This window comes from Cynocephalus volans, chromosome 1, assembly GCF_027409185.1.
Source record: "Cynocephalus volans isolate mCynVol1 chromosome 1, mCynVol1.pri, whole genome shotgun sequence".
NCBI lineage: Eukaryota > Metazoa > Chordata > Mammalia > Dermoptera > Cynocephalidae > Cynocephalus > Cynocephalus volans.
In genome coordinates, this window is record NC_084460.1 from 18967861 (window position 1) to 18985003 (window position 17143).

The 17143-nt window shown below is 36.5% G+C and overlaps 1 protein-coding gene across 1 annotated transcript in view; it reads right to left on the reverse strand.

Moving 5' to 3' along the window:
• PLCB4 (phospholipase C beta 4) overlaps positions 1–17143 on the reverse strand; it is a 404723-nt gene that overhangs the window by 172118 nt on the left and 215462 nt on the right. Inside the window, exon 3 of the mRNA XM_063092112.1 lies at positions 732–830. Within this exon, the coding sequence (XP_062948182.1) occupies positions 732–815 (84 nt within the window). The 5' untranslated portion in view covers positions 816–830. The remainder of the gene's footprint in view (positions 1–731; positions 831–17143) is intronic.

Sequence of the window (17143 nt, forward strand, 5' to 3'; positions counted from 1 at the left end):
ACTGATTTTGAAGGGAACCAACTCTGACTAAGAATAAAGTGTTAATAAGTTTTACATTTTACTTTGCCTTAGAGACAATGTCAGTTTTGCCACACACCCTTCCCCAAGTCACCTCAAATTCAGGAAATATAGAAAAACAATGCATTTACAATGCAAATGCGGCTTCAATCACCTACCCAGTCCTTCTGGACAGATTGGTGGCTCAAAGCCCCTGCTCCACAGAAACTCTGGAGCCATTACCACCTTACTAGGGCACAGACAATAAATGATAGAAGCAGAGGCATGCAAAGTTTTGGTCAAATGAGTCCGTATAAATAAAATGAGAAAAGCAAATGACTGGCACGAAGTCCAATCACTATTACATTTAGAACAAATAAAAAGTTTTATGTGGAAAGCCTGCCAGAAACACTTCATTTAGCAAAAACTGTTACTACATGAAACCCATCTGTAATAGCAGAATAATAATAGCAACCACCTTATAAGGCTGTTGTGAGAAATTAAACAAATAATACACATAAAGTGCTTAGAAGGTTGTTTGTTACACAGTAAGCACTCAATAATTTACAGTATCATTATAATTATTATTATATCCCATAACTTGCCTCTTTCCAACTATTCAAACTTATAAATCTCAAAGATGTTCTTATGTCAAAATATTTACTCAACATTGTAATTAAAATCAAATAATTATTAGAATGTTTTGAAAGAAAAGATTAATAACACTTCTTTACCTCTTCATATCTGTCAAAAACTGCACCTTCTTGCAAAAAGGAAGGAACTTCCTTCTGCCAGTTAAATTCATAAGGTTTGGCCATAATTATATTCAAGACCTAAAAATGAAAAAGAATATCTCATTATTATACAAAATTTTTTTAAAAAGTGAGGATCAAAGGTTAATTACTTTGTGTTTACATTCTTGCAAAAGCTTTTCTTTAAATATGTGGAATAAGTCCATAAATTGTCTTCCTTTTTTCTTCTCCCCTTCATCTGACCCCCAACTTGCCTTCTCCTTGTCTGTAAACCTTGAGAGATACCATCATCAAGAAATACAAGAGGGGATCATTTGGGAAGCTTCCCTGCCCTTTCCAAATCTTCAAAAATAACAAGACGTAAATATATTTTAAAAATCGGATCGCATCAGATAAAAGAGGAAAACCATAGACCATAGAGGCCTGCTTGAAACAGCAAGCAGTTCTAGGGGCACTACAAGCCTGAAGGCAAACACGTGGGCAGGAGGAGTCCACAGGGTGATAAATTACAGAACCAAGTAGGAGTAGACAGAATTTTGCATAGCTCTTGGACTTCTCTTTAGCACCTTGTCAGCCTCTCCCCGCTTTACCCCTTTGTCTTCCAGCCCTTGGGCCATGTAGAGAACAACAGAATATCTACTTTCTAGCACTGGCAGCAAGTATGACATTCAAAGAGAGGCTGGGCGTTGTTCAGGGAGACTCTCTGCACCTAGGAAGAACTGGGTGTGCCTTTTACCGACCCTTCTTAGCAGCATGCAATACCTGCAAGCAGAACATCTTAAATAAAAGTGGGCACACAACCAAGAATCACCTAATCATCTAAGCAGTGATAAGAAGGTGGAATACAGATGCTTAAAACTCTAGACACTAGGAGAAATATAGAAGCATGGATGCTAAAAATTTAAGAATTCCCTATAGAAAATTAAAAATGGAAAATATTACTTCCAAATGATTAGTGGGGAGAAAATAGAAAAAGCAACTTGAGCCTCATTTAAAAAGGAAACAGAGAAAGAGTGGGAAGGGGGGGGGAAAGGAACACATTATAAGTGGAAAACACAAAATAAAATGACCACATATCCCTAAACACAATAGACATGGATTGGTTACATTCACTTATAAAAGAAAGAGGTTTTCATTTTAGGTACAATTATGGTTGTTTACAGAAATATTTATAAAATAATAACTTTCAGAAGTTTGAAAATGATGGGATAAAAAAGATACAACGAAATACATGTTAAGAAGGAAAGGGAAGAGGTGTCACAATAATTGAACAAGACAGACTTCAAGGGAAAAAGCAAAGAGACAAAGTGATAAATCATATTGACTGCCATCAACATTTAAGCATGCGACCACACAGCATCAAAGCATACGTTGAAAAACTGATTAAATACAAAGAGAAATTAACATAGTCACACACACACCAGGAGACAATGATTCTCAGAAATTAATGGAAACAGAAGACAAGAAAGTGAGAATATTAATTTAAAAAGAAGAAAGAACATTGAGGATTTAAATATATCACACTTAATAATTTAACAGAAACAATTTAAATAATTCAAGATATCATAATTTAAATAACAGTACTTAATGAGTTAATTCTCTCTCTAAATATGCATCTCCTTTCTTCTTTCCCTCTTTTGTACCCAGCTCCCCACAGCATGTAACAATCTTAAAATCTGATCATGATTAGGTCATAGAGAAAATCTCAGCATTTTTCAAAAGGCAGAAAATACGGTGGCCATGCTCAGTGACCACAACTAGGAAACTTATAGATTAATGGCAGAGAGCACATAATATCTACATTAAACACAAACACACATCTAAATAATTCTTGAGTTAACCCGAAATTATAAACTTTTTAGAAACAAAAGATCACAGCATTATATACCAAAACCTAGATGTATAGGATGCAACCAAAAAGAGTAAACAGTGCTCAGTAAAAGCAAAATTTAATTGCTTTCTGAATGTCCATAATTAGATATATATTTGGCAAGTACTGGGGGCAAGGGAGAGAGACAGAGAGAAAGAGATTTAGGTGGGTAAGTGGGAGGGAGGGGAGACAGCATGAACTCACAACATTTACAAGGAAAGGTGGGATGTAATTACAGTGAAGGAATGTGAAAATTGTAAGAGAATATCATGTATAACTTCAACCAAAATATTTAAAAGCCTAAATAAAGTGAACATTTCTCAAAATTAAAAAAAATTTTGGCTTAAATTAGTACAGCCATTATAGAAAAAACTATAGAGTTTCCTCAAAAAACTAAAAGTAGAATTACCTTAAGATCCAGCAATCTCACTTCTGGATATTTACCCAAAAGATTTGAATGTTATATCGAAGAGACATCTACACTCCCATGTTCACTGCAGCATTATTCACAATAGCCAAGATATGGAATCAACCTAAATGTCCATCAATGGATGAATGAATCAAGAAAATGTGATATATATGCACAATGGAATACTATTTAGCCTTAAAAAGGAAGGCTTTCTGTCATTTGCAACAATATGGATGGAACTGGAGAACTTTATGCTAAATGAAATAAACTAAAACATTTGAGCTAATAGAGGCAGAGAGTGGAATGGTGGTTATCAGGGGCTGCAGGGTGGGGAAATGAGATGATAGTTAAATAGTTCAAAGCTTCACTTAGACAGAAGGAATACATTTGATTTTCTATTTTTGAAGATGTATTGCATGGTGTGGTGAATGTAGTATGCACGCTGAACACCCACATAAACAAAGAGCCACCACCCAAGGCAGCTTAGAAACAAGCTTCTAGAGCAGATAATGTACATTCATGCTACATTCATGCCTTCTATGCTATAAAACAGATCTGTTAAAAAAAACAAAAACAAAAAGCTGCAGACTCTCTCAATAACCAAATACATGAAAGACAGATTAAAAGGTGAGCAAGACATTGCTCCTCTGCAGACCTTTATGTGTTATCATCATCTCACTCCCGGAAACCATCTCTTTCAGTTTTTCCATTTGCTTTCATTTAAAAGGGAATAGCAATATGAGGCTTCTGATATAAAACTCTTATACAAAAAGCAAAAATGAAAAGAAAGCTTCTATCAACTTTCATCATCATTCATTGGTTTAACTCTGGTTCTCCCAGGATGACCCTACGTACTCAGTACATGATGTTTCTCAGACCTCACTGCTATCCTCACTACTAAAATACTCATCTCTACCTTGGGTTAACTTCATCGTAATGGTAGCACTGTGTGAAGGACTTTGGGAGGGGTGTGGTGTAGGAAGGAGGAGACTAATTTTGACCTTAATCTCTAAGATCTGCAGTTGAGGTGGGAGCTATTTTCACTGTTTATTTTATTTTATTTTTATTTATTTATTTTTTTTTTAGAGCTTTGGGGTGCAGTACAAAGTAAGAGTCATTTTGGCAAAATGATATTGGAGTGTCCCAAATTTTCCCAATTTTACACTGCGGGGTGGGAGGGAGCTCTTCTCTGTGCTGTTTCTGAAATACTTCCTAGGGCCTGGCATTAGGGGCAGTGGCTGGCTTATTTTGCATGGATGGTACAACTATGACCTCCGGACTAGAACACATTGACCTAGCCAATCATGTTTGATGACAGTTTGATCCGGGTAATTGATTTAAAAATGGGAACAAACTGTAGTCCAACTGACTGCAGAAAAAGTTAAAGGGACAAACTCTTACTTCTTTTTAAAGACATGGAAAGGGGGAACTGGCCACTCTAACTATACCCTTTCCACAGTCATCTCAAATCCCCCCCACAGCTAAGTGATTAAAAAACAACTTTCGCTGTGTCATGCCAAAGGTTGCTTTCCTCAAATTCTTCAGCTTGCCTTCCAAGGCCTCACTTAAAAGATACTTTAAGGTTTGATTGCCTCCTTCACTTCCTGGAACAGCTCCACCTCATCATACAGAGCCCACAGGAAAGGGTACACTTTCTCCTTGAAGAGCATGGGAAGTGAAAGGAGAAATTTACACAGTTAAAAGAACTGATAGATAATACTGGCACCTTTTCCAGTGTAAACCTTGAACAGTTCCTGGAAGGAGGCCAGTGGGCTTTTAAATAGTCTCATTGTTTCTAAATTCTTATGCAACTGGAACAGATTAGCTATTCTACTGGCTGCAGAGGAAAAACTCCCTGGATTGCAGAGAGCTTAGTAAGGAGGGGACAAGAGAGGAAGGAATCCTCGAAGGCCTTATTTCACAAGAAGTGGCAAAAAGCTCCTTCTAAAGAAGATGAAGAGAAACTGGAAGAGTTAAAGAAGTACAAGGGGGCTGAGGTGGGCTGTTGGGGGAACAAATATTCAAGAGGACACGTACATTACCCATGAAAACGGCCTCCCGTCCATCTAGTTAGGGTGAAGCAAGGAAGAGCCGCTATTTGTTTTTTTGGCCTACTCTGCCAAAGTTTTTTTATTTCTATCTGTGAACAAATTGAATTCATTTGAAAAAGCATTTGTTTCCACTTGAGAACGTATAGCTTTCAAGTGAGTAAAAATGCAACACGATTAAGTTATGAATTTTCTTAGAGTAACTTTTATCTTTTATCTTCAAACTTACAACAAAATTGTTTCATAATAAATTAATCCCTTCTCTATCCAACCATACAAATCCCATTAAATCAAATAACCCATGACCTTAAATGACTCTACAATGAGAACAACCAAGGTTGTATTCTAGAACAGAGTTGTGATAGAATTTCCACTGAGCAAAAATAAGTTAGTTGAATATATCAAACGTGACAGTGTCATGCTCTTCAATCTTTAAGTTAGATACTCATATTTCTAAAAACAGATCAACAGCTATCATTAGATCATCCAGAGCTTTTAATAAAATGCTTTACTTCAAGTAAAAATCTAATTTGACACTGACACATTGCATCATTAACCATAATTTTCTCCATTTGCTAAAAATACTTCCATTGTCATCAAGCCATTAAATAATCTTCTCAAAAAGAATGTAAGGAGTGCAGGACTAAGACAACGTTAATAGGCAATACTGTTGAAGCTTAGGGATAAGGGCATTCTTGTATACTTTGGGGACGAAATTTGAAATTCATTTTTATAGCCTTGAAATGTCCATACTCTTTGATCTTAGTAATTCTACCTCTAGGATTTATACTAAGTAAATGTATGCAAAATCTATGTACAAAGATACTGTTGTGCTGTTTATGGTAGAAAAATATTGGCCTTATATTAGCATCACTAAGCAAATGGTTAAATATGAGGTTATTTCAAAAAGTTCATAGAAAGATTTGCATTATCTTTCAGTTCTATATTTCCAAGAACTTTTTGAAGTACCCTCATACACTATAGTATCTAAATATTCTGTGCCCATTAAAAATAATGCTTAAAGAAATAGTTATTTGCTTTACAATAGGAAATTTAGGAGAGTTTTAAAAAATATTCATGACTCTGGTCAAGCAAACGCAAATGCTCTCAACATATTGTTAAACAAATAAAAAGCAGGTAATAAAATTGTATGCAAGTATGATCCGAATTTTTATGTTATATACATATTGCTTACACACACACACTCCCTTTAATTACACAGGAAAAAAACTAGCAAGACATATACCAAAACACAAACAGTAGTTACATCTGGGTGATGACATTTTAAGTGATTTTTAAATTTTCTTTAATATTTTTCTGTATTTTAAAATATTTATAATAACTATAATTCTTATTTTTAGGAAAAAAATATTCTCTAAAGTAAAGGGAGGATAACATTAAAAAACTTAAAATCAGTTTTTAAATAATGCCTATGTTTCCAACAGAATTCCTGGCAAGAACAAATAGCAGGGAGAGACTAATAAATGAAGCTGCAAAACATTCTCTTTTCCCTTTCAGGATTTAAAACCTTGACTACATCAAGAGCCTTCACACATACCAGTTATTCACTACTTGGTAAGGAGTTACTTAAGAATACTGACAAAAAAAAAAAAAAAAAAAAAACTTGAATATAAACTCTAAAACCTCTCCTATACTCATATTTGGAAATAAAACTGATTATGGTGATGCGGGATTTAGTCTTCAACTAATTATGGACTATAATAAGAAACCTAAAGCCTTTGCCATGACTAATTTATTATAAAGCACCGCTGATTCAAAATAATTTCCTGAAGTTTATAAAAAACACAAATTAAATAGGAATAAAATAAGAACAGAAAACAAACATCCATTGTTTGTCTCTATCTCCCCCATGTCAATATTAATCATAATTAAGAGAGGCAACTGTACCTTTCCTAAAATTTAATAATTAAGAGAAAGAATAAAAATATTAAAATGACTTGCATTTATAAATTTATTAGATGACATTTGTGATCATCTTATGAACTTCATTACATGAGGATTTCACAAAACATGTCTAAAACATTCTTAGTTACCTGGGTCATTTAGAGAACCAGCTTAATTTGAATATAATGAAAAACTATTAACATATTACAGGGGAGAAAAAGTAATATGTTTCCTCCTCCCCTCACAAAGTTCATGCCTGTGAACCTCCCATAACAAAAGAAAGATTAACAAGAGAAAAGCATACAAATTTTTTTATTGCAAGTTTTATGTGACATGGAGTCTTGAGAAATGAAGACCCAAAGACATGGGGAAAACAATTTTTCTTCTTAGGTTTGATGAAGAGAGGACAGTCATGAGGAAATGGGACTGGACAAGAGGGGGTGGGATCTAACGGTAACAAGCCAGCGGGGAGTTTAGCAAGGCCTGCTTGTTCTTGGCTCTCTGTCTCTTCATTTCTTTTTTCCGATTATAAGGCAGGACACCTTGTACATGAGGATCTCTCAGGGGAAAAGGGAGGGAGAAGATCAGAGAGTGACCTTCCTGCTTCTGTTGTTTTCTCAATTTCCTTCTGCTTAAAATACTCAGTATGCCAAGGTGCCATACTTGGGGTACTGTGTTCTGAGCCTGTCAATATAGTTCAGTCTGCAATGATCAACTGTCAAAGAAATTAGCATACAGTAAAGCTCAGTAGCTTCCTAGTAGAAGAACTAATCTGTTTCAAAAGATTGTTTGCTTGTAGTAATTCCCTTGGGAATGAGCCCCTGAGATCTTCAAGAACATGTTAAGTAGCTGAAATTGTATTAAAAATAGTTATCCACAACTCGGGTTTTCTGGACCAGTAATCCAATGATCCCACACTGTTCACCTCCTCTCTGGAAGTTCAGTCCCTTTGAAGGGTGCAGGCAAAGGCTTAAGTTAGGGAGCAGTAATGGTAATTCAGTGGCAGGGGTTGAGAGTATCTGTGGCCTTTCTATGTGTGATGTCTTCTGAAGTATCACATTCCGAGATGCTTAGTAAATCCATCCCTGGCTTAACAGCATTTTGATCTTTCAGAAATAGAAGACACCATTTGCATATTAATCATGTTTATAGTAGTGAATTACAGAAGTGGCTGCTAAAAAAACTTTTGTTTACTAGGATGCAAGATATAGCAACCTTTAATGATAAATATGTATGTGTGTGTTTATATATATATTACATATATATATATATTTGATATGTGTGTGTGTTTATGTGCATCTGTGTGTGTATGTATGTTTGTGTGTGCAGTAGGAGCTTGGTGGAAAAATATATAATTTAACTGGGTTTTTCTCTGACTTCAGGAATAAGAAACCCGTTTTGGTAGGACTTTTTTTTTAAAACATATTATTAATATTCTGCAGAGAAAAGGCATCTTCTTTCTTATCTTTATGCCTATGAAATAACGTAGTTCTGTTCTTACTGCCTAAGGGAGTACAGCCAACAGTAGAAGGTATTTTATTACTACTGAGTATTTAACACAAACAGAATTAACTTCAACAGCCCTGAGAAATACAAAAGCCCTGGGAGATAACACAATTAGTTAATCTTGGGATACTTGTAAATGAAAGACCGGATGGTAATATTTTTCCCTCTCTCAAAAGTAGAACTTGTCACTGTTTTCAAGGACAGAACTAACAGAATATGTGGATGTGTACCGTTTACCACGCACAAAAACAATAGCTTCTCCCTTGTTACTAGGTGTTAGCCATATGCAACAACGTTCAGGGAGAGCTCAGCCTTCTCACTCCCATGACAGGGGTTCTGATAAGATCTGAGGAAATAGAAAACAAAATGGCAGCATTAACAGATTAAGTAAAGTTTCAGGTAGAAGTCACAAATAGATTACTCAATACTGGTCTCTCTTGAATTCTTGGATCTTGTTTCAAGGTGTTCTTTACCCAGGGCTTCCTGGCCAGAGAGGAGACTTTGTTCTTGGCAAGCCCAGGGATTCCAGGGTGGGGACCATAAGAATGGCGACTTGGATTGACCTCTCCCTCAGCTTTGGTTTCTTCTTAACTGGAAAACCTTTTGAGCTACTGGTGGTAGGCTCTAGATAGCCAAGGTGGAGACTCAAGCCAGGAGCATATGGGAAAGACCAGAGAAGGCAGAGGTCTCATGGGTTTTGCCTTAGAGTAGCAGTTCTCAAAGTGTGGTACCCAGACATCAAACATCACCTGGGAACTTCTTAGAAATGCACAGTCTCAGGCTGCACCCAGACCTTCTGAATCAGAAATTTTGGGGGTGGGTCAGAAATCCATGGTAAGTCTAGCTGTCCAAGTGATTCTAAATGTAAGCTAAAGTTTGAGAACAGTCTTAGATCAAGTCTTCACCAAAAAGGAAAAAATAGGGATGGAGGTTGGGGCAGGAAAGAGTCTTTTAATCATCTGTGGCTCAGGCCAGTTCATCAGGTAGAGACGGGCAAGACATTTGGGGTTAAAGCTCAGGTAAGTAATAAAAGTAGTCCATTTGTCTAGAATGAATACTTCTGAGAGGAAAATCAAGGGTATGGAAAATCAAGGGTATGGAGACTCTGGGTGCTGGTACTTGTTTTCCAACCAAGATTAAAAGCAGACACTAAGGGCCTGAGGTAAAAGGATAATTTCCTCAACCATTCCTTTCAAGCCTCACTCTTAAGGGTTAAGTCTGAAGAAACCAGTTAAGGATGACAAGCAACTTAACAAAAGTAAATAAAGGGTGACTGAGTCATAACCTCCCAGCCAACACAACATCTATTTAATCTGCAATGTGGACACTGCAGTCACTTCACAAGTAACTTCAAGCAGTGCCCTCTTTTGGCACAAACCTTCATGGCCTCCATTAACTAGAAGTTATGAATGCTAATATTTCTCCTAAGAATTCAGAAAGAAAATATCATGTAAAGGATCCAACCAGCAAAATCCATCTTTAAAGAGCCTCAATTAACCAATAAGTTGAGGAGGAAGAGTATGTTAAAACATGAGGGTCCTAAAAGAAACATGCCCTCAGCTGCACTGGAAAGCAGAAATGGCATCTCTCACCACTTTTCCCTTTACATTTTCTCTCTGAATTGATCAGACTTGATTCACTGCCCTGAATACCGAGCCTTTTGCACAGTTCTCTTCCCTTCTCATTGCTGAACCTCTCTCCTAAACTAGGTTAGTTACTGGTTGTCCTTTATAGATATCCTTTAAAGAAACTGTTAGTACCACTCCTGTATTTTCACTTAACGCGCTATACTACATTGTAAACAGCTATTTGTTTATCTATATCTTCACTATATGGTGAACTTTGTGAAGACCAGGATCTTCTTCCCTATTACAGTGTCCAGCATATAGCAGGAACTCAGTAAACAGTGAATGGAAGGATGAATGAATGAACATCTTTGTCTAAGGAGGTGCTTCCAACCAAACCTAAAAAGAAACCAGGCTGAAAAGATAATAAACTTTTCTCCTGTTATCCAAATGCACATCTCAGTGCCATCTTTTTGTGTACCTATTCTCCGTCCAGGATCTTGAAACTGTCTTCAGTCTTTTGTTCCCAATTCATACTCTGCTGCCTGGCTGGAACCCAGACTATAGAACAGGTTTCAGTTCAGCAGCCTGATTGGGCCTATGAATAACTTCTGGGCTGCATTCCCAACCACACCTGTACCCCAGCTCAGACCTCTGACCACTGACTCCTAGTGAGTACTGCTCAGATTGGCACCAGGGTCCTTGAGGACAGGACTATACCCTGGGCATGTCCTCCTCTTTAAAGGTGACTTCCCGGGCTGTTGATAAGGTCTTCCTCTCTCTTATGCCCAGCCCTCTGTACTTTGCCCTTCATTTGCCCTTGGACTCACTACCACAATTATTAGGCAAAACATCACCAATGTGAATCATACTTGTCAAGAGAGAAAGCGCTTTGTAGAGGCCTGATTTTGCCTTAATTATTAGACTATTTCAAAGGAAATATTTTTTATTTTATCTTTGCTTGAATAATCTACCTTAAGGTTGCCTCAGGCATGAATAGTAAGTTTGAGGATTGCAAGATGGGACTTCCCAAAAACAGGGAAATGACTTTGGGTAGAAGCAGGCACAAATTCAAGGGCTCAAAGGTTCCTTTATTTTAAAAACTATTTTCTTATTAAAATAAACATACAGACACAATGCACTTTTAAATTTAATCAAGATTCCTTGTATTTAGACATTCTCCAAGCTATTTTATAAATAGGTCTTTGCTATTATTATGCAGAAGTCATAAGATGAGGATAAAGTTATAAGACGAATCATATTGGAACTGAGTCCAAACCATGTAAGGAGAAAATAAAATATTTCTCCTTAGGTTTTTGAGCTAAAAGATATCCAATATTAACAGTCTTCATATGTACATGCACACAGGGATACTTCCATACGACCTGAAAATACCTTTGGTCAAAGAGATATAACTTAAAGAAGCCTCAAATCTCACACAAAATAAGTTATCTCCTTATCTGTTCAAAATTGTTCCACCTGAAGTCTTCAAAGGCTTAAAACTAAGGACAGAAACAGAACTAATAAAATAGGGATTGTGAGAAAAAATTATACAGAATTTAAGGTTTGGGGGGGTTGATTTAATTTTACTCAATCCATGAAAATTCTTTTAAAAAATATCCCCAAATCTTTCTTCCTCCTTCTTTTTAATGCACCCAAATGCAATCAGCCTAAAAAGAAAAAGAAGGAAAATCAGTCAGTCCAAAAAGAAAACGAAGCAAAATCCTTATTCATGGAGTGTTATCTTTTCTGACCCCCACACCCACCCCACCTGGTTTGATATTATTAATTAACTAGTATTTAAAATGAAGGCAGGAAACTTACTTTGTGAATTGGTTTAAGTGAGTGAGAGTGCACATAAAAACTAAGTGCAAATATTAGATGCTGGCTTTGGCTCTGTGTAACAGACCAGCGGGGTGACTAAAATTGAGTCTATTTCATTCACTTCCGAAATGCCAGCACCAATGTTTACACAACTTGAAATAAGTCTTCTAATGTGACATTACAAACGTGAATTAGAAGGATTGAAATTTTATGGTTCTGTAAGTAATTCAGCCACACCTTTAAAAAATGGGTCTGACTTTAATTATACGTTATACTGTTCCCACAATTAATATGACCTCTATAGCCTGCTGAAATGGAAACAGAGAAGCAATCGGAGATAGGTGCTTGGATTCCAGTCCCAGCTCTGTCCCAATTAGTTGTATGACCTTGAGAAGGCCTCTTAAAACTTCCTTTTCTGTAAAATACAGAGGCTGAAGCAGTCATTTCTCTGATCCCTTCTAGCTCAGATTAATTTGATCAAACATTATTTGGGCTCCTACTAAATGCAGATGTTATTTAAGAACCATATTTGTCCTTCCTGAAATACATTTTATTTCCTAAAATAAAAGCCACATTCAGAATGGGTCTAAGTAAGATTTAAAACAATGCATTACTATTGTGTATTGAAAAGCAACTGACAGTAATGACATGGTGGCATTTCTAGAACAACTTTTCAGTATCAAAGCACACTTTCAAGATGCCAAACCCTTGCCCAATTCTCGTAAGGTCAACAGCCTTCAAATAATTGTCCCTTTCATAAGATCTGTGCTTTTATCGGATTATTTTAAAACATGTTTGCTTCCATTGCTTATATAGAAACTAGAAAACATCCCTCATTCTAACAAGGCCCAGAGGCAATGGGAAGGATATCAGAGGTCAGAGAGTTGGATGTGAAGTGGTTCCCAAGAGTTCACATAGTATTTTATTTTAGCAAATGTCTAACTTCTAATTCAAGCCATAAGCTCAGGCTGGGAAAAAGAGCAAAAATGGAGCTTCTTTAACTAAATTCTCTTCCTGTTGTTAGACAAGTCCTTGGATCTGCCAAGTGTCAGTACTAATAAGCAAAGTTATCAAAAACATCTTTGGTCTTTGTGTCTGCAATCAATTATCTTCTTTCTTCAAGTTTAGGATTTCATTTGACATATCCTAAAATGCTTCAAGACTGCAGGCAAGTTTCAAAGGCACACCAGAAAGAAGTCAATGGCCTGACCTGGGATCAGGAAGATGACATTCTCATTAGACAAAAGAAGGTGGACTTTCTGAAGTAATAAGAAATGAAAGTCGACTCTGTCACTACTCAGCTCTAAATGTTTACGTGTTCCTTACTGACCCGCCAAGCTTCTTGAGGCTCTCCCAATAAGGACACCCAACACTGATGTCATGTTTTAATTTTATGAAGTAGTTTTATATATTTTCATTAAGTTAGAAATCATAACCCAAAGTGGCAAAACATGGAAGTAAAGCTCAGAAAGTTTACAGTCCCTTAAATCTGACAGAACTAGAACTTAAACTTTTTGACTCCATACTTTCACTGTCTGATCAAAAGTTCCTTAAAACACTCTGAAGACATGGCCTCAGACTGAAATGATGGAAAGTCATCTTTTTCTGACAAGGGGTGGGTAACCAAAAATAAGGATTGCGTTAATAGAGGAGAGGCCCATATTATTATTGCTATCCAATTTCCTATTTCAAAATTACCTGAGAACAGAGATCCTTACAATATCAGTATCAAAATCAGGAAATATTTTATTTTATAAGAAAGAAAACTGGATCCAAGTTTCTTTTAACACCTTTATAAAATAATTGTTTGCCCCAGCCTGGGGGAGTGTGTGCTGACCAGAAAGGCGGGTGCCCCAAAGAGGCCCGAGACCTGCAGCAACCACACACCCCATGGCAAAAGCACAACTTAGCAGGTAGGCACCGCCACTCCCAGATCCCCCCAGCCCAGTCGAGTGCGTGCCAACCAGAGAGGCCACCCTGGAGGGGCCCAAAACCTGCAGCAACCACACACCCCAAGGCACTCACGTGGGAACACGTGGGTATCACTGCTGGACTCCCAGCCCAGTCCAATCCCCACAGCCCAGAGAGGCCTAAACCTTCCACCCACAGGCACTGAGGCAGCTGTGCCAAATTGGCAGTCCCAGTAGGATCCTAACCAGACAATAGCGTCAAATTAGTTGGCTGTGAAATCCCTTACCACAATGACTAAAAACCAAGAGAAAGATACCAGAAATATGAAAAATCTAGAAATTACACCACTAAAGGGTAATAACTCTCAAGCTCTAGATCCTATAGAACAAGAAGCCCTTGAAATGACTGACAAGGAATTTCAAGCGATAATTCTAAGGAAACTAAATAACATACAAGAAAATTCAGCTAGACAATACAATGAAATGAAGAAAACTATACAGGACCTAAATGAAGAAATGTACAAGGTCATCAATGACCTGAAAAAGAATGTAGCAGAACTTCCCTAGCTGAAGTACTCATTCAACAAAATAAAAAACCCAACAGAGAGTTTAACCAGCAGGCTTGCAGAAGCAGAAGAGAGAACTTCTGACCTTGAAGATGGGCTGTTTAAAATAACACAGGCAGACAAAAAGAAAGAAAAAATAATTAAAAACATTGAAGAAAATCTAAGAGAGATACCAGGCAACATTAAGAGCTCAAATATCCGAGCCATGGGTATTCCAGAAGGGGAGGAAAAAGAAGGTTGCATTGAAAACACATTCAACAAAATAGTGACAGAAAACTTCCCAGGTATAGGAAAAATCACAGATCTTCAGATTCAGGAAACTCAAAGAAGCCCAAACATATTCAACCCAAAAAGGTCTTCTCCAAGACATGTTATAGTCAAATTGTCAAAACTCAAAGATGAAGAGAGAATCTTAAAAGTTGCAAGAGAGACACGTCACGTCACCTATAAGGGAAACCCAATCAGACTAACATCAGACTTTTCATTACAAACCATAAAAGCAAGAAAGGAATGGGGTCATATATTCAAAATATTAAAAGATGGAGACTGCCAGCCAAGAATACTCTACCCCACAAGGCTATCCTCCAAAAACGAAGGGCAAATAGTATATTTCTTGAACAAACAAAAATTGCGAGAGTCAGTACCACACGACCACCCTTACAAGAAATTCTCAAGACAGGACTGGGTTTGGTACCTGAAAAATAACTACCACTGCCATAAAAACTCAAAAAAATCAAAGCCCACTAGTAAAATAAAAATGCCAACAATGAAGAGAAAAAAAAAAAGCTTATCTACAACCCAAGAAACCAACAAATACAGAAGACAAACAGTAAATCAGAAAGAAAGGAACAAAAGACACTTAAGACATCCAAACAAAAATCAGTAAACTGCTAGGAGTAAATCAACACTTCTCAATAACAACTCTTAATGTAAAAGGCTTAAATTCCCCAATCAAAAGACACAGACTGCCTGACTGGATTAAAAAGGAGGACCCAACTATATGCTGTCTTCAAGAGACCCACCTCACCCATAAAGACTCACATAGACTAAGAGTGAAAGGATGGAAAAAGATTTACCATGCAAACAGAAATGAAAAACAAGCTGGAGTAGCTATTTTTATGTCTGACAAAATAGACTTTAAACCAAAAACCATAAAAAGAGATAATGAGGGCCACTACATAATGATAAAAGAATTCATCCATCAAAAAGATGTAACAATCATAAATATACACACACCCAATGTTGGAGCAGCCAGATTTATAAAGCAAACTCTATTAGACCTAAAGAAGGAAATAGACACCAAAACCATAATAGCAGGGGACCTGAACACCCCACTATCAATATTAGATACATCATCTAAGCAAAGAATCAGCAGAGAAACACAAGATCTAAACAACACTCTAGACTAATGGGACTTGGTAGATATCTACAGAACATTCGATCCAACTACCTCAGAATATTCATTCTTCTCATCAGCACATGGATCATTCTCCAGGATAGGTCACAAATCAAGTCTCAATAAACTCAAAAAAATTGGAATTATCCCATGTAATATTTCAGACCACAATGGACTAAAATTAGAAATCAATAACAAATGAAATTCTGGAAACTATTCAAACACGTGGACATTAAATACCATTCTACTTAATGACATATGGGTCCAAGAAGAAATCAAATAGGAAATCGAAAAATTTATTGAAAGTAATGAAAACAATGATACATCAAACGAAAACCTGTGGGATACTGCAAAAGCAGTACTAAAGGGGAAATTTATTGCATTAAATGCTTACTTCAGAAGAATGGAAAGATGGCAAGTGAACAACCTAATACTTCACCTTAAAGAACTAAAAAGACAAGAACAATCCAAACCCAAAGTTATCAGATGGAAAGAAATCATTAAGATCAGAGCAGAACTTAATGAAATTGAAACCCCAAAAATGACACAAAAGATCAATGAAACAAAAAGTTGGTTTTTTTAAAAGATAAATAAAATTGACAAACCATTAGAAGGCTAACTAAAAAAAAGAAGAGAGAAGACCCAAATAACAAAAGTTAGAAATGAAAAAGGCGATATTACAACTGATACCTCAGAAATACAAAAAATCATTGAGATTACTATAAACTCTATGCCAACAAATTTGAAAATCGGGAGGAAATGGATAAATTTCTGGACACACTAAAACACCAAAACTGAGCCAAGATGACGCAGAATATCTGAACAGACCAATAACAATAAAAGAGATTGAAGCTTTAATCAGAAGGCTCCCAACAAAGAAAAGCCCAGGACCAGATGGATTCACAGCAGAATTCTACCAAGCATTCAAAGAAGAATTGACACCAATTCTCTACAAACTATTCCAAAAGTTTGAAACAGAGGCAATTCTCCCAAACTCATTCTATGAATCAAACATCACCCTGATACCAAAACCAGGTAAAGACACAACTAAAAAAGAAAACTATGGGCCGATATCCTTGATGAAGATAGATGCAAATATCTCAATAAAATACTAGCTAACAGAATACAGCAACACATACGAAAAATTATTCATCATGATCAAGTGGGATTCATCCCAGGGATGCAAGGTTGTTTCAACATACACAGATCAATAAATGTGATACATCATATCAATAAAATCAGACACAAGGACCATATGATCATCTCTATACATGCTGAAAAAGCATTTGATAAAATTCAACATTCATTCATGATAAAGACTCTCTACAAGTTAGATATAGATGGAAAGTATCTCAAAAGAATTAAAGCCATATATGATAAACCCATTGCCAATAT